The 21,314-nt window shown below is 47.3% G+C and overlaps 2 protein-coding genes across 4 annotated transcripts; both read left to right on the plus strand.

The window, feature by feature from the left end:
- The first annotated feature begins 605 nt into the window (after positions 1-605).
- On the plus strand, positions 606-8,746 carry LOC101075840 (axin-1-like). Of its 2 annotated transcripts, none has more exons than XM_011612846.2 (13): positions 606-926; positions 1,744-2,431; positions 3,040-3,233; positions 3,324-3,482; positions 3,625-3,759; positions 3,888-3,984; positions 4,130-4,267; positions 4,368-4,758; positions 4,842-5,004; positions 5,095-5,268; positions 5,355-5,654; positions 5,742-5,891; positions 6,031-8,746. In XM_011612846.2, exons 2-13 carry the CDS (start codon positions 1,814-1,816, stop codon positions 6,155-6,157), a joined length of 2,646 nt encoding a protein of 881 aa, XP_011611148.1. In that variant the 5' UTR covers positions 606-926; positions 1,744-1,813; the 3' UTR covers positions 6,158-8,746. The 2 variants fall into 2 exon arrangements, with proteins under 2 accessions (XP_011611148.1, XP_011611147.1); XM_011612845.2 differs by having other exon boundaries at positions 612-926; positions 5,092-5,268.
- Positions 8,747-9,497: 751 nt separating this feature from the next.
- Positions 9,498-20,594, plus strand: gtf3c1 (general transcription factor IIIC subunit 1). Of its 2 annotated transcripts, XM_029850524.1 has the most exons (41): positions 9,498-9,922; positions 10,121-10,327; positions 10,499-10,675; positions 10,746-10,889; positions 11,083-11,179; positions 11,259-11,382; positions 11,480-11,659; positions 11,799-11,914; positions 12,132-12,184; positions 12,258-12,616; positions 12,706-12,744; positions 12,856-12,959; positions 13,061-13,176; positions 13,253-13,406; positions 13,483-13,586; positions 13,662-13,789; positions 13,882-14,132; positions 14,187-14,430; positions 14,510-14,655; positions 14,751-14,848; positions 14,926-15,022; positions 15,128-15,311; positions 15,379-15,475; positions 15,576-15,708; positions 15,785-15,872; positions 15,964-16,025; positions 16,165-16,273; positions 16,360-16,502; positions 16,618-16,760; positions 16,827-16,911; positions 16,998-17,110; positions 17,177-17,236; positions 17,312-17,405; positions 17,485-17,657; positions 17,739-18,275; positions 18,573-18,712; positions 18,805-18,909; positions 18,989-19,263; positions 19,421-19,896; positions 19,978-20,164; positions 20,246-20,594. In XM_029850524.1, exons 1-41 carry the CDS (start codon positions 9,702-9,704, stop codon positions 20,450-20,452), a joined length of 6,570 nt encoding a protein of 2,189 aa, XP_029706384.1. In that variant the 5' UTR covers positions 9,498-9,701; the 3' UTR covers positions 20,453-20,594. The 2 variants fall into 2 exon arrangements, with proteins under 2 accessions (XP_029706384.1, XP_011611146.2); XM_011612844.2 differs by having other exon boundaries at positions 13,882-14,430.
- The last annotated feature ends 720 nt before the right edge of the window (positions 20,595-21,314 follow it).

The following is a 21,314-nucleotide window of genomic DNA, read 5'->3' on the forward strand; positions in this document are numbered from 1 at the left end:
GTTGCATTATTTAATTGTATTATATTCTGGATCCTAATCAAAATTCGGCAAGCTCTTACAAACCACTCTGTTTATTCATTCATTGTTGTAATGTATTTTATTGTTTATGACATTTTTTTCCCCTGTAGCACAAGCCTGTAATTACCGCATATTGCCGCTAGTGGCGCTGTTGGGCGTTTCGTTATCGTGACATAGAACTGGTACAAATAGAATCAGAAAATGACTTTGGTTTACGTTCTAAAATAAACAAAAAACAACGCAAACAAACCTCAAACAAAAAAAAATCCCCAAACTCAAACATTTGGGCAATATTCCATTCACAATACGTTTATTTACTGCAACCATGCGTTCAATGTGCTTCCGACTGTACATATAAATAAACATGCATTTTATTTTTCTATTAGCGTGCAAGTGTTTAAATATTCAAACGTATCTTTAAAGTTGGCAATGAATCTAAAAAAACCATTGCAACAGAAATGTGTGTAACTAATTATATAGCAGAGTTACTTGGCATTAAAAATAATGTATCTGAATGTTACGTTTGGATGTACAGTTGGGACACTTATTGCTCGTTAGTTATATAAGAATGCTAAAACTTAACGTGTTTTCATTGGGCAAACTTTAAAAAGTTGACTTGTTGCTTTATAAAACGAACGCGTTTGATTTATTGGCAAGGATTGAACACGTCGGACCGATTCTCTTTGTTTTGGTTCTACGCATCATACAGACGTCGGCGTGCGCGCACGTACTCTGTCTCTGTATTATTGCCCAGAAACCAGCCACCATGGGGAGTTAGGGGGCAGGCGACGGGTTATTTTCGCTCATTTTTCATATCAGAAAGATATCCATATGCTGCGTTTCGGATTGTATCGTTCTCGCCAGTATCCCCGATGCAGTGGATCACGGGGATCGGGCTTTCAGAGACGGTAGGACATTAACTTTGGTGCAAAACACGGGACGTTCTCGTACCTAGCTAGGCTAGCCAGCTAGCAGGCTAACTAAATCTAGCTAAGGCTAGCTGGCGCTGCGTCCACTAGAGTGGAAAACGTGCCCTCGCTTTCTTGTTGTGTTTGATCTTTAATCGCCTGATTCTTCGGGGTGAATAAGTGGCAAAGTTGGCAGCAGTTTGGCACGAGTTTTCTTTGCAAAGTGAAGCAGCCAAAGCGCGTTTGTGCTGAACTGTTTCTGCATACGGGCCCGTCTTGTGCGGTTGTGGAGTTTGTTTCTGTACCCATCCCCCCACCGTCTTTGCAGGCCAAGATGAATGAGATTCTCACTTCAAAGCATTGGCACCGGTGGTGGCATTGCTACAGGGCTTGCTAGCTGCCACAGCTTGTTATCATATGTTGCATTATATGGAATAATACGACTGTTGACGCGATGCGTAAGCTTTGTTTTGGCAACTGTTAGCTGTAGCATTTCAGCTAGTCGGTGATCTAACGATATAAAGTTAGTGATGAGGTTTAGCTTGGTTTAGCATTGAGCTGGTTGTTTTTGTTTTGACTACAGCACCAGAATTAATTTCATTTCAGAAACTGATGGGCTAAATGACAGAGATTCCTATGGTGTCTGTTAACAACTATAAGCAAAGTTCACTCTATTTTGCTTTGTCTCTTTTCTTCATTTTCAACATCTGGTTTATTTTATCCGTCTTCACACCATGCTTGTTTGCATCTGTAATAAAGCTAATAATCTGAACCAAGTGTCACTGCTGCGGCTAATACTTGTCTGTTTCTATTCTAGGGTGAATCGTTTGCCAGCAAAATCTTTGCTGGAGGCCAGAATCTGACCTCCGCATTGTACAATCAGAGACATGAGTGTTGTCAGAGAATTACATGGGATCGGGTACAGGGGTGGAGGTGGGGTTGTGGCCTCTTTAAACGGCCCTACCCACTTTACCGAGGATGCTCCACGGCCTCCAGTCCCCGGTGAGGAGGGATCTGATGTGGACCCACCGGTCCAATCATCCGGCACCCGTCCAGCCGCCCTTTCCCAGTCCCTCGGCTATCTTTCTTCATCCTCATCAAAAATGGGGGATGCATCAAGCCACACGCTTTCCTCATCGTCTGCGACTCCGCGTCGCCCCGACCTGGACTTGGGTTATGAACCCGAGGGCTCTGCCTCGCCGACTCCACCGTACCTGAAGTGGGCAGAGTCGCTCCACTCTCTGTTAGATGACCAGGAAGGCATCCATCTGTTTAAAAATTTCCTGCATCAGGAAGGGTGTGCGGACCTTCTCGACTTCTGGTTTGCTTGCTCGGGATTTAGGAAGACCAGTCAGGAGAAGAGGGCGAAGCTGGCCAAGGCCATCTACAGGAAGTACATTGTGGACGGAAGCGGGATTGTCTCCAGGCAGATCAAAGCGGCCACCAAGAGTTTCATCAGAGACTGCGTGGGAAGGCCGCATCCTGACCCTGCCATGTTCGAACAGGTAAAGAAGCCATGGCGTGTTCATAGATTTAGATTTGGGATCAATTTGAGCTCACAGGATACTGTCAGATGGACGAGGATGCTGCAACACAGGCTAATTTGTGCCCTGTGGGAGGACCGTTAATCAATATTGCTGCCAATCGAATGTGATCGGAGTTGGTTTGGGGCTGTACTTGACCATAATAACTATGCTCAATTCTCTGCCAGGTGTTTTGTGTCACTTTATATCGGCTTCAGATTTCCCTGCTCTCGTGGCTAAGTGAGAGTTGTTTGATTAAGAACCTGACAAATAGTTTTGTTGCTTAAAAAAAAATCCAACCAGAGCACTGCCTCCAAAATTTGCATTTGGACAAACCAAATTGTATCAATATGAAATAACCCGATAAAACCGTTGCTTGTATTTGTTCAAAACTGAACTCTTTGTCAAAGAGTGGACGTCTTAGCCGTGAGCGGGGTTGGAACCTTGTAGACCAGCCGCGTTTGCTTCAGCCTCGGATGAGTGTGTGTCATCAGTGTTGGTGGACTTGAGCTGAAAAAGAAGGAGAGAAATATAAATATAAGCTCCTCGAGGCCACAGTTTAGCACCAGTTTGCTGCTTCTTTGTTCCAGGCACAAATAGAGATCCAGAGCGTGATGGAGGAGAACACCTACCCGCTGTTCCTGAAGTCAGATCTGTACCTGGAGTACACTCGGACAGGCGGAGAGAGTCCCAAACCAAACCCCAGCGACCAGAGCCCGTCGTCGGGTCCGGTCAAGCCCGTACCCGGGTACCTGCCCACCCTGGCTGAGGACGAGGAGTGGAGGTAAGAAGAGGCTTCGCCGCTGCCACGTTTCACCATTTCAGGCCGTTTCTTGTGCACCTCAGAGATGTAACGTGCCTGATTTGCTTTCAGGTGTGGAGGGGGCGGAGAGAGGGATGTAGAGGACGAGAAAGAGGAGGACGAGTGCAGCGACACGCCAGCCGGAAGGCTGACTCACAACCTGCTGATGCAGACGGCGCCCCAGAGGGCCTCGACCTCCCGGAGGAGACTACCAGACAGCAGAGAGTACAGGTGTGCGCGTGTCTGTGTGTGAAGCGATGCTTCCGGTGATTGTTTATACCTTAATTCTCTAAAACACTTCCACTGGTCTGAGCTTTCCACTAACTTGAGTCTGCGCGTTAATGACCTCCCGATAATCTCTGCTGGTTCACAGGCCGTGGCGAGAGCCAGTAAACCCGTACTACGCTAACCTGGGCTATGCTCGCGCTCCAGCTACCAGTGCCAATGACAGCGAGCAGCAGAGCATGTCGAGTGACGCAGACACAATGTCATTGACCGACAGCAGTGTGTAAGCACACACCCATTTATCAAAGGCTTCTTTCATTCCATCCCTGGATTGATGGTGTCCTCGGAGAGACGGCCGAGCCGTTGACATCGGCGTCGGGTCATTGTTTGTTTGTTTTGTGTTTTCTGCAGAGATGGTATTCCTCCGTACAGATATCGGAAGCAGCATCGCAAGGAGATGCATGAAAGTGCCAAAGCCAACGGACGTGTGCCCCTACCTCATATACCCGTGAGTGTGAAGCAGTTATGGAGCCTTCTGGGGGCGCTAATGACAGCATTGATATATCGCCATGTGGCCACAGCTCATTAATGAGCGTTAGCGTAGCCGCCTCTGCCGCTGACCGCAGTAGCATATCGCATGTTTCTGTACACAGCGCACGTACCGCATGCCAAAGGACATCCATGTAGAGCCTCAGAGGTTTGCTGCAGAGCTCATCAGCAGGCTGGAGACGGTTCTCAGAGAGAGGGAGGCTCAGGAACGACTGGAAGAGCGACTCAAGAGAGTCCGACTGGTGAGTCGGCTAAGAGTGGCTGTCAGCCATCAAAGTGGGCAGAATATGACCAAGCCTGTTCCAATCTTTTCATACAACATCTCTCACCTTCTGCCCATAGGAAGAAGAGGGGGACGATGCTGACATCTCCATGACAACCTCCATGTCTTCTCATAGCATACCACTCCCCCTCCCCACCTCATTTCCACCTCTCTACGGAGCCCGTTATTCAGAGACCACTGCAAACTCGGCAACTGTCACCACTTACGGCGGCCTGGTCGCCATGGAAGATAGTCACGACGACGACCCGGAATCCATCTTGGACGAACATGTGCAGCGAGTGATGAAGACTCCCGGCTGCCAGTCGCCGGGGGCAACCAACAGCACCTTAGGGGGAGGGGGTCGGCACTCTCCTCCCAAATCGTCGCGGTCACCCGACGGAGGGACTGGACCACCTCACTACCCCCCACACCGAGGGGGAGGTCACAGTTTGCCTGCTGCTGGGGTCAAAGGTAAGACGCTGAGGAGGGGATGGAGAGGTGGAGCGGTGTGAATCCAGGGTGGGTGTGTCCCTAACGCGCCTCTTCTGCGTCAGGCACGCATCACCACAAGCAAATATACCACCACAGAGGACGAGAGGGGCAAGACGAGGCAGGGTCCAGGTCTCAGGCTAACTTCATGTGGAACGGAGACCCTGGAAGAAGTCGGAATTATGCCGACTGTGCTGGAGCCGGCGCAGTGGAGGGCGTGGGGTACAGGTAGGTCGAGCTGCCCGAATGCACGGCGTTCTCTCATTAAGAGCGCCTCTAACAACGCGTGCGTGCGTCACCCGTTTCACCCCGCAGCAGTAAAGGCAGCACGTTGTCACGGAGAGGCTGTAAGAAGGCGCCGGAGATATCGGGCAAAGGTGAGGAGAGTGCGCGTGGCCTGGATACCCAGGTACCGCTGGAGGATCTGGAGAGAAATCAGAAGATCCTGCAGTGGATGATGGATGGAGACAGACAGAGGAAGAGTTCACACGGGTGAGCAGCTTTAACCAGACCCCCTTTAATCGTGAGCATCTTGTAAATCTAAGAGATTCATCCGCTCATTCACTCTTGTCTTCCAGTGGCAGCACCAGCAGTTCCAGAAGGACGACGACCAGCAACGAATCGATGCGTCCCACCTCGGTGGAGCGGCCCGGGGCCGTGCACCCCTGGGTCTCCGCACAGCTGCGCAACAACCCCTCCTCGGTGTCGCCCGCCCTTCCCGGCTCATCGTCAGCCCAAGTCCAGCCCTCGCACCCTTTCATCCAGGATCCAGCGATGCCCCCCAATCCGGCTCCCAACCCCCTCACCCAGCTGGAGGAGGCTAGGAGGAGGCTGGAGGAGGAGAAGAGGAGGAACGCGCCGCAGCAGGCGAAGCAGAGGTGGGTCTCGGCGGGGAGGTCTGCGGCATCTCGGCACGCTTTCTCCGTTTTTCTTTGACCTTTGACCTTCGGATTTCTCCCAACAAGGCACAAGTCCGGGAAACGTCAGGCGTGTGAGAACATGACAGTCGCTTACTACTTCTGCGGAGAACCGATCCCCTACCGAACGTCGGTCAAGGGCCGAGTCGTGACTTTGGGCCAGTTCAAGGAGCTGCTTACCAAAAAGGGCCATTACAGGTGAGAAGAGCGCTCGTCGTCATGTCTGATTTGATTTTGCTTTCAGGAGACGTTGGCGGTCTCTTAAAATCTACTGACTGAGGCCGGCGGCGTTCGTGAAGCTCTGGGTTAATGGGGCCGATCCGTTTGTAATCCTCAGGTTCTACTTTAAGAAAGTGAGCGACGAGTTTGACTGCGGGGTCGTGTTCGAGGAGGTGCGCGACGACGACGCCACCTTGCCCATCTTTGAAGAGAAGATCATCGGGAAAGTGGAGAAGGTTGACTGAAATGTGGCGACGGGAGGATAACGGAAATGCAAATCGATCGTTTTGAGAGGGGAAGGACGAAGGCTGGGCTCGGAAGACAAGCGAAAAGTAGAAAAACAAACGGAGCAAGGTGAAGCTGAAGGGAAGAAGCTAGACTTATCTAGGGGGAAATATGATTCACGGAACATCGGGGCATCAGACCAGGCGACGCCGGAGCGGAGGAGATTTCACTCGTCCCCTCTGGATATTAAAAGAGCGCTCTCTAATGGAAACCTGATGTCTCGCAGTCTTCCACCGGTGCGTCTGGGAAAGGGTGAGACTGCTGGAGGGGGGAAATTTAGTCTTCCACGTCTTCTGGAGGAGACTGTCCTCTGACCATTACGATGCTGCTACATTACCATGAAAACTCTTCAACTGGTGCTCGGGACAGTAAGAAAGTTGTTTGTTTTTGTTGTTGTCGTTCAGGAGAGTTGCTGCCTTTTCCTTCCTCCCCTCGTCGGCGAGCGATGAGGGGAGACGACAGCGGATTTGTGGGCGACGTGAAAGCCGGACCTGCTTTTCCCATTGTTGACTACTTCACACCCTCAAACGTTCTCACCCTTGATTCCTAGATGTCACGTAGTGATCTCTCATGTGAACACGTTTAACAGTTCTCCACAAACCTTGTTTACCAAAGCTACGTATTTTTTTTTTTGACAAGACAAGCGTCCTCGCTACATGTTTCATTTTATTTGAACTGTGTATGTACAAGGCAGGTACTATTACTTATTAATGCAGCCTAATTTTCATTATATCTCAATGTCGTATTATTGCGTATGTTTTTAACGAACTATAGTTCATTAGTCATTTCAGAGCAGCCATCTTGTTTATTTCCTTCCCTTTAATGCGTCTCTGCACCCTCAGATCTGTACTGTTCCCCATCAGACGTGCAGTTCTGGTTTCCTGCATGAATATTGCTATATTGCCCCCTCCTCCTGAAGCATACACACTAGTTCTGTTCCATCCTGTCCACACGGTCTGTTTTGTTTTATTTCCTATCACACGCTAACCTCATCTGTCATATTTTCCTGCTGTGCCGAGGGTCCGTGTCGGGGTGTATCTGTCCTCCAGACCGTCACCATTACCATCGGGAACACTCGGAGTGTGTCTGAACTCGGCCAAAGAGCGGTTTCATATTACAGGAGCTTCTGCGATTTTCCCGAGTTTATCTTTTTGTCCCCCTAACAAATGACCTCTGCAGCCTGGAGTTTAATCTCTGCGCCTTTTAGAAAATTTGAAAAAATGTGCTGACTTTGCTGCGCGTGCATATAAAGCTGCATCTAAATGTTGTCGAGCGTAAATCATAAAAACTGGAAGAAACTGGCCGGGAATGCCTGTAGGGACAGATCTGGGGCTGCTGCTCCTGCAGTTTTATTATTGCATATCTGTCTCCCGTTAATTAGGCTGTAATCACATACTTTTCATAAACCCTCCAACAAATAATCAAGAACAACTTCAAATTAACATTATTAAGAAACTGGAATCATGATGTCCTCACTCACTGCAGCAGTTTCTGCTGCATGCATCCTCACACTGGCCCAGCAGTCATTTAGGGTGCGGAGTCAGCATCCGCTCCGATGTTTGACCTGATTTGTAAGTGATAAAATAAGCTGAGGATGAGAGAGGTGCAGTGGAGGAGGACGTGTCCGTGTTGGGCTGGCAGCATCGGCTGTTCTCCGCTGCCTTTTTCGCTCTCCGAGTTCACCGGTGCTCCCAGCTCTCCGGTCACGGCTCACGGAACTCGGAATATTCTTATTTTCCTCCATGTTTTCAGACCTCATGCATCAGTTCAGGACTGCAGTAGGGTGTTGAACGCCAAGTCCTTGCGCACGCCGGCCATGTAAGCAGAATGTAATTTGACCTTTGATCCGGAACCCCCCCCCCTCCGTCCTCCACGGAGGTCTGATGTCAGACTTTGGGCCTGATTGTAAAGCGATATCTATGAATGTGACCTATCAAAGAGGGGCTTCTGCACACCGCAGGAATGTCGAGTATAAATTTCTTTTTGTTTTAAGGGAAACATTTTCTTACTTCAACCTGCTATGCCTTCAATATGAAAATAAAATTTTAGATATGTAATTGTTTATAAAAAAAATATATATATAATTTAATAATCACCAAGCATGTTCTTTATATGGAATATTTTCTTTTTTTTATGGCCCTCTGATTATTTTATTAGATCACCCTAAGACAGTCGAATGCAATTAATTCAAGGAACTAAAACAGCTATCTTTTGTCAGTTTGTGTGAAACACAGTGCCTTTTATCGTGTTTATCTTTTGAAATATTTTCATTGAACCAATCTGTGCTTTTATTGTTTAAAGTTCTTTTCTATTTTTATTTTTCTCAGTAAATCGGTCCTGTTGTGTTTTTAGTTTTCACTCATGCTCACACACATCGTTCTGATGGATCTTCTGCTGTAAATATGTACATTATCATTTCATACACGTCAGACCTGCACCACATGTCTGGTGTTTCTGTTTTTCTAAGGTAAACGCCAAGATGTCACTGTGCTGGTTCCACTTGTACATTTCTTTTCAAAAGGTACTTCATAATAAAGATGTTGAATAAATCTTTTTCTCTCTTTTATTCTTGTATTCCTCGACACAGACACATGGATGGATGTAGCTGTTGTGAAGCAACTATTCTCAACATTTTGAAATGTTTCTTTCTTCTGTTATGTAATTAATTCCCTATTTCCCCATAAAAACAGATTTATTTTTATTTCTTCGTCATTATTTTGTAACTCGTCTCTCCAACTGTTGAAAGGCGACTCTGAGAACAACGACCCACAGGCCTACGTCCCTCAATCTTAAAGTGATCAAAGCCAAGGCGCATTTGATTTCCAAGCTCCCTACTTGCGATATATCAGACTATGTCTATAACTCGCCATGTACACGCCATAATATAAGCGACTACCAGCTGAGTTAATCTCTGTAACCCGTAACGCTGAAGTTTCTAACCAAGCTCAACCTGGAATAAAATATATAAAACCCAGCCATGTCCATCTGTACCTTCCTTCAGAAGCACCCTTGATTCTCTGACCTCTGGAATCGTAGTCCATAACCTGATTCCTCATCCAGCAACTCTCTGAAATTTGTGTCAGAAACAAAAACACATTTAGCAAATAAAAGCAAATATATTTTATTCCTTTAACTCTTTGTGAAGGAAGCTTCTATTCTATTCTATTAAAACTATAGAAGCGTAGCAGATTACAGATATGTCTTCGTTACTCTATAATCCAGGTCATTCAATACACACCAACTGCCGCTAGATGGCACCAATACGACTAAAGCTGAAAACAGCAACAAGATAAAATACACAAGTAAAAAAAGACAGGAAGTGCAGAGTAAACGGATTCCCTGTTTTACTCGGGGCTTTCGCGTGCGTAACTTTTTCGTTGAAAATATTCAGTAGGTAAATGTTCTGTTTCCATTAAAGTTTTGAGCACACGTAGATACAGCGACAGCTGCTAGCAGTTAGCTTTTGTGAAGCTAGCATGATCGTCGAGTGACCCTCGGCTCGTCATGGATGGTCTTAGTATAACTGCAAATGAAGTGGCTTTGGAGGGGCTGGATGGAATTACTCTCCCCTCATTGTGGTTAAGACTAGAAAACAGACAACCAAAGTTCCCCCTCAAGCTTGACGAACCAACCAAGGAGCTCCTATGGAGGTCACTTACCAGCGACCCCGACCTGAAATTTTATCAAAACCCAGAGGAGAGAGACGACATTGTATTGTTTGACAGGTGAGCGCTCTTTTGACTCGGTTCCCTCTGATTTAATCGATTTAATACTTGAATTGAGTTTTATTATTTTCCAAACAATTGCCCCAGTTACATTAGGGCTACTGTGATCTCATATGCCAACAAAATTTAGTGATTTTGCTGTTGTTTTTGGCAAAGGGGGAGAAATCCCTGTACTGACGTTTGTCTCATACTACTCAGATTCGGTGACATCGATCCAGAGACGGGCATTGAAATCAAGCAAAGCTTTAACGAACGGGTTAAAGACGTCTACCCTATCCATATCGTGGAAAACCGTGATGGAATACAGGGCTCATGTGCATTCTTCACACAGAGGACTGATGTCACAAAGCACGTCCGCTCCAAGTCCTTCACCCCTTTACTGAGCCTGCAGGAGGTCATGGAAAGGTTGGTACAGTTGGACTGTTTAGGTTTTTCTAACTAATACCTCACCTATAGAGACCAGAACCACTGCATGTGTTTAAAGATACCACTATCAAATTGCAGCATTTTATAAACTTGGGTTTGTGGACTGATGAAAAAATTCTTCCCTTTATTCTCACCGTTTTACCCGGTCAGATATGGCCGAAAGCTTGTTGTTGTGGCGTCCCCGAAGATGCGATTCAGGGCACTGATCGGGAGTGAAAGCGATCCCGATTTGAAGCTCACGGATGACTCTTACTGCGTGCTGGAACGAGTGGGCCGAGCGCGTTGGCAAGGGGAGCTGCAGAAGGATCTGCACGGGCACTCGTTCAAGTGAGACGCTCGATCACACGGATCCACCGCAGCTGTCAGGAAACCAATCTAATGGCTGTGTTTTTGTCAGAATTGATGCACGAAAGTTGCACTATTTGAGGATATCTCTGGTCAAACATGGACTCGTGACCATGCAGTCCCACTGTACCCGAGTGAAGACGGGACAACAGCAGCACTCCATTCTTCTTCTGCTCAAGCGCTTTCACATCAACAGGTCTGTTTAAGCTCAGGAATGTAGTCACATGTCCAAGAGGCGTGTTGTTTTATTTGATTGTGAAGGCAGCATATGGTGATGCACCAACTGGAATTCTCCCAAGTGCAAATCAGTTTCCTTTAAATTCTTTCCTTCTGTGTCTGCATGCGTCGCCCCCTGATTGACTTCTTTCCCAACTCTTCTTGGCTTTCAGGAGGTCCAAGTATGACATACTGATGGAGTATGTGTCCAACTTTCTCCAGCGGTCTCCTGGTCAGGTTGCCTCCATTATCACACTTAAGGCACAACTGGTGAGTCTGTCTGTAGATGTGTGATGCCTTGTGCGTTTCACTGCAAAGTTTCCGTAACGTTGTCCTCCTCTCTTTGCAGAATGTAACTGATAGTTCTTTAAAGCGGGTTATTCAATACATGAGATCTGCCAAGTTAATTGAGATTCAGCAGTATCCTCTGGAAGATTTGGATCCCAGCGCTGGACCCTGTGTCTACAAAAAAGGTGACTTGAGCAGTAACTTAAAGCTTTCACAGTCCAAAGCAGATTTCAAAGTTCATTTCAAATTGTCCAACTTTTTTTTATATGCATCATTTTCCAGGGCATAAAGTCCTTGTGCGCTGTTTAAAACTGTTGAAGCCATATTCGAAGAAGGGCGTCACCGAAGTTTACATTGAGGAGGACGAGGACGACGATGAAGATTACACTGAGATGGGCAGGGCTCTTCCTCCAGAGGGGCGAATCATGGAACAGGACCTGTTGTCACAAGCCTATCAAATTGGTAAGCAAAACAATCACAGCAAGCTCATGTATGGAGTCTGAGCAGAGTATCTGGATGCTTTTTATTATCTTTTTTTAATATCCAGAGAAAAAAAATTGTTTTAAGTGCTCATAACTTGTTTTCTTTGTCTTGTCTTCAGTTTTATCCTGTGGTTCAAAGGGAATCCCCCAGTCTAGCATTGGGTTCAGGATGAATATCGGTAAACTGGAGTCTCGTATGATCTGCCGAAGGCTGGAGAGGGATGGCATGATCAAGGTAAGGTCAACACAAGGTCAGGTTTATGTCCCTTGTGCACTACTCAAATTCAGTTTTAACACTTTGTTCTTGGAGGGTGAGCATTTCTAATTTGAATTATATAAACAGCTTTTGCATGGATTTTAATGAGAGAGACATTTGTTAGTATTGTATTATTTAACTTGTAGCTGTATCTGTTGTAAATCGGATCGGACTGACTTATTTTCTGTCCCTGCAGGGATTCATGGAAGATGAGGGCCGTCAGAGGACCACAAAGTTTATTAGCCACAAGTGTGTCTTCATGAACCTTTCTAAAGTCTTCATGAAGAGCTGCAGCTGTTAAATGAACCCTGTTGTCTCTCAGGTGTGCTGGTGTGAGTAATCAACTGCAGCTCTTCGTTAAGGAGCAGGAACGGAACAAGCTCCTCTGCTCGGCCGACCCCCAGGTATCCAGCACTCCGCCATCAACCCCTGCCGCTTCATCAACCTCAGAATCTGCCAACGCCAAAACCCCGGCATCACGGAGGAAACAAAAGGCGGGAAAAAGAGGACAAACCAAAGATCTGGAGGAGGAGCCCTTGATGGGGATGGTGGAAGCAGCGGATGAACATTTGGACGAGGGAGAAAAATCTGGAAGGAAATCTAGAGCCAAACAAAACACCACAGGAAGAGGAAATATTGAAGAGTCTCCAGCGGAGAACTCAGACGCACAACCTGCAGCAGGTGAACATCGGTACCATTTTCATATGCAAACTCTTATTTTCAACAATCTTCACCTTGTTTTTTTTCTCTCCACTCGGATGAAATCCCAGACTGCAGCAAATACGCCCCTCCTGCACCTCATCCAGCTGGTAATTATGTTATAAACACTTGTTGAACAGCTTTAGCTACATTTTAGCGACAGGCATACTTTATATTTCCAACGCTGGATAAATGCATGTCTTTGCTTTTTCTTTTATCAGAGCAACATCCTGTTAAAGAGGAGAAAGAGCGGTCCTCGTGTCCCACTGGGACGGCACCTCAGAGTGATCCCGGCAATAACAACATTGTTGAAGTGACATCTAAGGTGAGACTAAAGTAGTTTTATTTTATTTTATTCTTCTTTCTGGGTGCTTAAGATGAGCAGATCAGTGCTGATAAACTGGAATTTCGTCCCACCTCCTTCAGGCCACCAAAGCAGAAAAATCCTCTGAGAGGTCCCACGAGACGTATCGCTTGTTAAGGAGGAAGAACCTGATCGTTGAGGCTGTCCGCAACTTCAAAATCATAGAGGGCCTCTTCCAGTCAGTTGATGATGTTGCCCTGAAGCATTTTAATAAAGAGTTGACAGATTTGTCAACATGTACTCTCTTCCTGCAGGTTGCAGAAGATGATCAATGATGAGGAGAAGCAGGGAGGATTCAACTCAAAGTGCTGCAAGAAGACCATTTTACGCCTGGTTCACAGCCTGTCCAGAGAAGGCCTGCTGAAGTTCTACTGCACCACTGTCATACAGGATGGAATCACAAAGAAGGTAGATGCAAAACACCTCATGAGTGCTGTAACTGTACACAGAATCACATGATCATTTGTTGTTTGCTGCTGTGCAGGTTGAGTTGGTCGTTCATCCTTCAATCCAGCCCAACGATGAAATAGTGACCCGAGCCATTGAACAGATCCGATTCAAGATCTCCAGTTCCCACACAGCCGCACGGTGAGCACAAAGAAGTAGTCTTGTACTCTGTGAGTCTTCTGTTTGCTTCATCTACCATTCTCTTCTTTCATCCAGTCTGCAGATTGCTGAGGAGAATACCAGAGAACAGCTGTCTGGGAAAACATCTGCCTCGAAATTTAAGAGCAAAGTTGACAAAAGGAGACTGAGCGGCCAACAAGAGGAGGAATTCAAGCCTGTGCATGGTACCATTTAGCAGTACAGTAAAACAATCAGTGTGTAAGTAGAATCAAAATTAAGACAAGCTCATTCTTGTATTCCATGTCTGTGGTTCTAGTTCGAGGATTGGGAAAGAAAATGGGCTTTCTGCCCAAGATGCCTCGACTACGGGTCATCCATACCTTCATCTGGTACCTGCTGTATGGACATACACAAAAAGACAACACAGCTGCTCCACCAGTGGGCAACCAGAGCAGCCCAGGACCCACCGAAGAGCCCGTGGACAAGAATATAGAGTCTGCGTCCCCAGACCAGGACATGACCTCAGCACCCATGTATGACAACGCAGAGTCTGCGTCCCCAGGCCAGGACCTGCCCTCAACACCAGTGGACAACAACGCAGAGTCTGCGTCCCCAGGCCAGGACCTGCCCTCAACACCAGTGGACAACAACGCAGAGTCTGCGTCCCCAGGCCAGGACCTGCCCTCAACACCAGTGGACAACAACGCAGAGTCTGCGTCCCCAGGCCAGGACCTGCCCTCAACACCAGTGGACAACAGCGCAGAGTCTGCGTCCCCGGACCAGGACGTGTCCTCCTCTCCCGGTGCGGACGTAAAAGCGCTGAAGGAAGAATCCAAATCCAGTTCAGCTGAATCTGACTTAAAAGGTGAGAGTTTGGATCAAACATCTGATTTTAGAGTGTTTTATTATTGGCACCTTTAAAACTTTTCGCCTCCACCTGACAGTGTATGTGGACGAGGACTCGTGGAAGAGGTTCGTGCCCTTCGTCCGTGTGCTTAAAGATTATGGTAGCGGCTGGGCGATGGTTGGCGACCTGCTCCTCTGCTTGCCCCTCTCTATCTTTGTTCAGTTCACCCAGATCAATTATAAAGTGAGCACATATTTGTTTTCATTTAGATTTGATGCCTCAACAGATTTTAATGCTGTATTACAAGAGGCGATACAAAAATGTTTGACTGCCCACAGGTGGACGATCTGGAGGAATACCTCAACGACCCTGTGAAACAGCACTACCTGATCCGATCGCTGCCTGCCCGGATGAAAAGACAGCTGCTTTACAAAAGGTGACCCTTCTTCCCTCCATCTGCCTGTTATCACTGCTTTACCCTCTAACCTGGCAGTTGTGTCTTCTTTATTTAAGGAAATACATCTTTGCCTTTCACGAGAACCTCCAGAAATTGGTCTATATGGGTTTGCTGCACTTTGCTCCAACAGAGAAGTTCAAAGAGAAAGACCAGGTTTGCTGCACTGTAATGATTCATCATCACGACTGGAAATTGGAACTGGAAAGTCACGGGAAACGTCACCTAAACGGAGCCGTTTTTATTTCCGGATCTGCACAGGCAATCATTTATCTGAAGCGCAAAACCAGCATTGTTGACACCACCAGCTCTGAGCCGCACTACTGGCTGGTCACAGAATGTCCTGACAAACCGTTTGAGCACCGCCAGTACACGTTCAACAGCGCCGAAGATGTGGAGAACTACTGGTTCGATCTGATGTGCGTCTGCCTCAATACACCACTGGGTACGTGTGTGCACACTGTGACAGAGGATAACGCGCAGCATCGAACATCACGTCTGCGTCTCTTTAGGTGTCGTGCGCAATAGGAGGAACGTCACTGAAGAGGAAGTGGACCCTTCCTTCGTCCATGACCGCACTGTTTTTGTGGGACTAGCACACTTGCTAAAGTAGGTGCATCCGATTTCTAAAACAAATTATTCAGGGTGTTCCTTTAACAATGTGTTACACAAAAATAATGTATATGTGCACATGCCTTTGCACACCCAGGGGAAGTCGCGAAGTGTGTGATGACGGGTCGCTACCAGGAGACGGGAGAGGAGCAGGAGGCCTGGACTCTGAGTTCTTTGGCCACCTTAAACGCAACTGGTTTTGGACCAACCACCTTCTCGCCTCAAAAACAGTATGTGCATGAAACAGAAGAGAACCGGTGCGTTTAGCCAACAGACTGCTGACTGGATGTTTGCGGACATTTTCAGCGCCAAAGTGCTTTAGAGGCCAGGGAGAATAAGATCAGACTGAACAGCCTGCTGAGTAAAAATGCTCTCCGCTTCGCCCTAAGAGCTGGTGAGTCACAGTTGGACCAGAAACGTTGTATTTATTTAGTATTTGAGAGTTCTTAATCTTGATTGATTTCTCATGTTTACATGACTATCAGGAGGGAGTGCTGGTCCACGTTATGTGACGGCAAAGCGACCACTGTTAACAGAAAGAATAGAGGTGAGAGGTCTTGTTGATCAATGTTGTTGTCATTGGCATTGGTATGCTTAGATGCACCCTAATCTAGTACGCTATTCTATGTTTTGGGTGTGTTTAGTTTTACATCATGCGTTATAAACTTCCTGTGTCCTGCTGACAGCTGGACATTGAACCTGCATCCAGGAACCAGCAGGTGGTTGGAGGAAAGGGGCAGAAGAGGAAGAGGACCAAAAAGGAGGCTGTCAAGGCTCCTCGCAAGAAAAGGAAAGGTACACCATGGCAACAAACAAATAATGGCGGGGTGAAATCTGACAACTTACGCTTTGGTCTGTTTTTGGACTTCTGTGCCATCAAGAACCAAAGAAGCGAATGCCTGCACACGACGAGGCCGACCACAGAGCTCTGAAGATGATGACCAGACAGAGGGTGAACTGGTCCGTTCAGGAGGACTCGCTCATGATGCTCTGCAGGGTGGCCTCCCATCTGCTCAACAGCAAGGTGAACACACACAGATGCATGAAGCATCTTCGTCTGATGCTGAGCTCAATTCTCTGTCACCAATGTCCATCAATGTTACCACGGTGGGTGATTCTCTTTTATTCATGTGCTGCAGTTAAAGAGACCATTCATTCCCTACTGTGTGGTCAGAGACCTGCTCCATTCAGAGTTTGAAATGTCATTGGATAAAACATCTGTTGCGGCTGGACGCCGCACACGTTACATCCTCAAAAACCCGCAGACACTCCTCAACTACAGGTAAATACATTTTTTCCCCTCCCCTATTTGAGCCCTGTAGTTTTGAACATAAGCCGTGTGTTGCAGAATCAGTCTGGCTGAAGTATACCAGGACAAACCTCTGATGAAACTGCTGGAGGAGAAGAAACCTGCCAATCCAGAGAACGGCGAGGTGGGTTTTGAGCATCCCGCTGCTGTGGCTGCTATTTTCATCCCCTGAAGTGCTTGGTGGGCGAAATTCTCCACTCTTGTTTATAGGATTGTGCCGAAGTGTTCGCGGAGTACGTCAGACTGCTGCGACAGAAGTTCAGCACGGCTCCGAGCCTCAGCGACACGATCGTGCCCGACACCAAGCATCAACTGTGTGAATGGTAAGAAGTCAACTGAGTTTGACAGGAAACTGAATAAAACAATAATGCCGCGTGTCTGCCTTGCAGCTATACGGTTTTAGCCATTCAGAGTGGAGGTCAGATACCTTCCAGAGACATCATCACCTGGTGAGAACGTTTGATCTTCTCTCTTTAATTTTAATTGGGCAGCTAATTAACGGTGTCTCTGTGTGAACTCTGCAGCAGAGAAGACATCCACACTATAGTTTTAAATAACCTGATCCAGAGCACTCTGGCAATGAACAACAACCAGATGAAGTCCTCCAGATCTTTTCAGGTGAGCTGATTGTTATTTTTACTGTCGGCTCTGACAATCAGAACACTGTCAAATATCTGCCTGTGATCTTCAATTCTAGACCTTCCAGTTGTACAGCAAATATAACCAGGAATTGCTGTGCAAAGTGTTCCTGGAGTGCAGAAGGAGGGGTTTGGTCAACCGACGCCGCGTCAATCAGTCATTTGGACCGAAGAAGAACCGAGCCCTGCCGATCCTTCCAATGTCGTACCAGCTGTCCCAGTTCTACTACAGGTACTCCCAGAGAGGGTCGATGTGTGTTTGAAGTGGTTGCAGCAGTTGCTGAACATTGAGGCACTTGTAATGTGTTGACAGGTCTTTTTCGACCCGCTTTCCTCATTCCCTCTTCACCGATTCCTTCCGCTTCCTGAAGACTCTGAGAAACAGCAAGACGGACGACAGAAAGCTGACCATTGAGTTCTACAATGAAACTCTGAACAGGCTGGAGAATGTTGAGGAAACTACAGGAATGACTAAAGAATCTGGAAAAAGCAAAAAACAAAATGTCAGTAGTGAGGATGATGGAGCAAGAGATGGGCCGGAGATGAAGGAGTCCACTGTGGAAGAAGAGAAAGAAAAAGGAGAAGAGAAGAATCCAGAGGGACGTCTAACTTCAGACTCTGCTGAGGTTCTTCTCGCCACAGAGTCTGGAGATGATCGTCTGCCCAAAGCTGCCTCAGAAGAGGCTCCAGACGTGTCGGACATGATGGTTTTTTCTCTGGATTCTCCAGGGGGTGTGTGCATGACCTCTCTCACTCTGATTTCCCTGGGAATGCTGAATGTCCACATATCCATACCGAAACACATCGTGGTGGTGGACAGCAACCTGGTGGACAACGACACTGTGAAGAGGTGAGAAGAAATCATGTTCCATATAAACCAAATGCCTCTAGCTGTTTGACATGGTTCTAACACTGCCTTGTGCTTTATTACATTCAAGGAGATATTTACGCTTTGCAGCCCTTTCAAAACGTACAGACAGTAGTTAAATTACCTCTTAAGTCACCGCTTCTTCAAAGCGTCCGTATTTGGTTTTACCACAAGAGGGCGTAGTTTCGCGCAAAGCATTTATGAACGTGGAGACAAATACTCAGTAAAATGACAACTAGTTTAATTTATTTTAAAGTCTAAAGTTTTCTTATTTTTCAGTATGGCAGCACTGGATGATGACGAAGATGATGATGATGATGAAAATGAAGAGGGTGAAAGAAAACAAATGGTGGTGAAGGCACACCAAGCATCACACACCAAGTACCTGATGATACGTGGATACTGTAACCCTGGCATCGGTAGAGTGGCTTTTATTTAATAATACAACTGTGTAAAAAGTTGTTTTAAATCATGGATTTATTATTTATTAGGTGTATCTTATTATTCTCAGTGAAACGACGTGACCTCCACACCGTGGACAGCATCGTGGTCGAGTCTTGCATCATAAGGCTGCAACTGCGCAACACGCCTGCTCATCATCTGTTACCAAGAGAGGGTAAATATTAATCGGGTCATACTCCGATGCGGTGAATGCTGCAGAAACTCGTAGACTTTCTCCCCTTTTGTCTCCCCAGATGCTCTGCTGGATTTGAACAAATGCGGTCCTGACATGCTGCCGCCTAGCCTCACCTTCACTTACCCCTCCCCTCCGTCCAGCGCCTTGGAATGCGAGAGTCGCTTGATTCAAAGAGGATACACGCCGCAGGATGTAGAAGCATGTGCTCGGCTCCAGAGGAACTTGGACGCAGCTGGTGAGGCTGGCTTGGACCTGCGCGACCTCTGCAAGACCCACGCCCCGCTAGAGGACCCGCGGTCTGGGCGCACCAGAAACCTGCTGCAGTATATGAAGGTGTCACGTTTACTGCCTGCTAGAAATGGATCATTTCAGCATGAATTCAGTGCGGTGCCATAGCAGCACAACTTTAAACTAGTTAGTTGTTGATGTTTGGGGATTAATCAATCAATACCTCGTTTGTACTCCGTGTGTTTTGTAATTCCTGATCCAGGATTTGCGAGAAGAAGGACAGGTGGTTCAAGTTGGGTGTCTGGCCATGCGTTGGGTGCTCACGCATCACGCCGACCCGTGGTTACTCACTTTACAAACCAAATGGGCCACTGCCCTTCCCACCCGTGACGAACCGAAGACCCAGTCCAACGTGCGCAAGAGGAGCAGACGAGACGCCCTGCGGGAGACGGAATGTCCCGCAAAAAGATCAACGGTGGACGCAGGAGAGGCTGAGCATGCAACGAAGCCACCTGGAGAAGCCGCCGAAAAGAGGACGCATGAGGAAGAGCTGGGGGATGAAGAGGGCAAAGATGGAGGCAAACTGATGAACGTGGAGGCAGGACAGCAGGTGCAGCCTGAAGACATTGCAGGTGAAAAGAAGATAGAAGCTGAGGAAGAACAAGAAAAGAGTGAGCCTGCAGTCAGAGATGAAGAGGAACACTTGCTGACAGCAGCGTCGTCTGACGTCGATGATGAGTGAGCACACTGAGTCATCGTTTTCCAACTGTAATTTACTGTTGATCAACTCTTCACGCCTTCTCTTTCCTCCATCAACAGGAAGATCTGGAGCTTCGTCAGCCGTCCGTGGCGGATGGTGGACAGCAACTTGAACCGACCAGTGTGCAAGGGCATGCTGGAGGGCGTCCTCTGCCACATCATGTCCCGCCCCGGAATCACACACCACACGTTGGTGGAACATTACAAAACTGCGCTGCAGCCGATGGCACTGCTGGACCTGGTGGAGGTAAGTGCAGGCTCTCCCTCGGGCGAAGTCGAAGCCAGATTATTAGTTCGGCTCGTTTGAATGCCCTCGTCTCCCCCGCAGGCTCTCATAGACATGGACTGCGTGGTGAAGAAAACTCTGGTCAAATCAGCCAAACCTTCCCTGTTCTCCTGCCCCGCCAGCTCCGCTGAGGCGAGGCCGGGTATGGAGGAATTGGACGCCGTCTACTACGAACCCACGCTCACCTGCAGCCTGCGACTCGCCCAGGTGTTACCATACGAACGCCACTGGAACTACTGCCTCGGTTAAACTTTAGAGACCAGCTCAGCACTGTCAGACTGTTGTGGCAAACCCTTTTTGATTTATTTATTATTTTTCTTAAATGTATTTTTGTATGTAAAAATTCAAGATTGCAGATTAAAGTGCAACATAATAAATTCTCGTCCTGTTGTGTCGTGAGTGTAATGATTGTTGGTTTTATTAAGAGAACAATGGGCCAGATTCACCAATATGTTCTTAAGAATCTTCTTAGATTCTTTCTTAAGTTGTTATTAAGAAGTTTTTTAAGAAAACCCTACGTCGGATTCATCAACGCGTTCGTAAGCCTCAGAATTGTTCGCAGCTGTGTTCTTAGATTGATGAATGCCATCTGTTCGTAAGTTGAAGGGCGTGCCAGGTGAGTCTAATTAACAGACGATTAGCATAAGTCACCGCCCACTAATGCCCATAAAAGGAACTGCAGCAGGACCCTGTAGACAGAGCAAAAAGCAGCCAAATGCCCAAAGCGAAATGCCCAAAGCTTGCCTCTCCACGCCTGATTTCTGACGCCGTGTTGAACAATCAAGAAAGGATGGCTAACACGCTTGATAAAATTGCCTCAACCCTGATGACTATAGCCAACACGCTTAAAGAAATCAACGAGAATGTAAAAAAAATAAGAATGTAAAAAAAAAATAAACGTGTAAAAGCTGTGCTCGGATTGTGACAATAATGCATTTTATTCACAAACGGGCAATTAATCGCGCTCGAACGTGAACCGCGTGCCTGCAGTCTGGCCCCATCATTGCGTCAGGACGCACATCCTCACGGGGTTGTGGCTCTGTGTCCAAACACATCCAGCGCCCCTTTAACATGCCGATGGTGCGTTCAATGGTGGAGCGACTGCGCGCAG

This window comes from Takifugu rubripes, chromosome 17, assembly GCF_901000725.2.
Source record: "Takifugu rubripes chromosome 17, fTakRub1.2, whole genome shotgun sequence".
Lineage (NCBI taxonomy): Eukaryota > Metazoa > Chordata > Actinopteri > Tetraodontiformes > Tetraodontidae > Takifugu > Takifugu rubripes.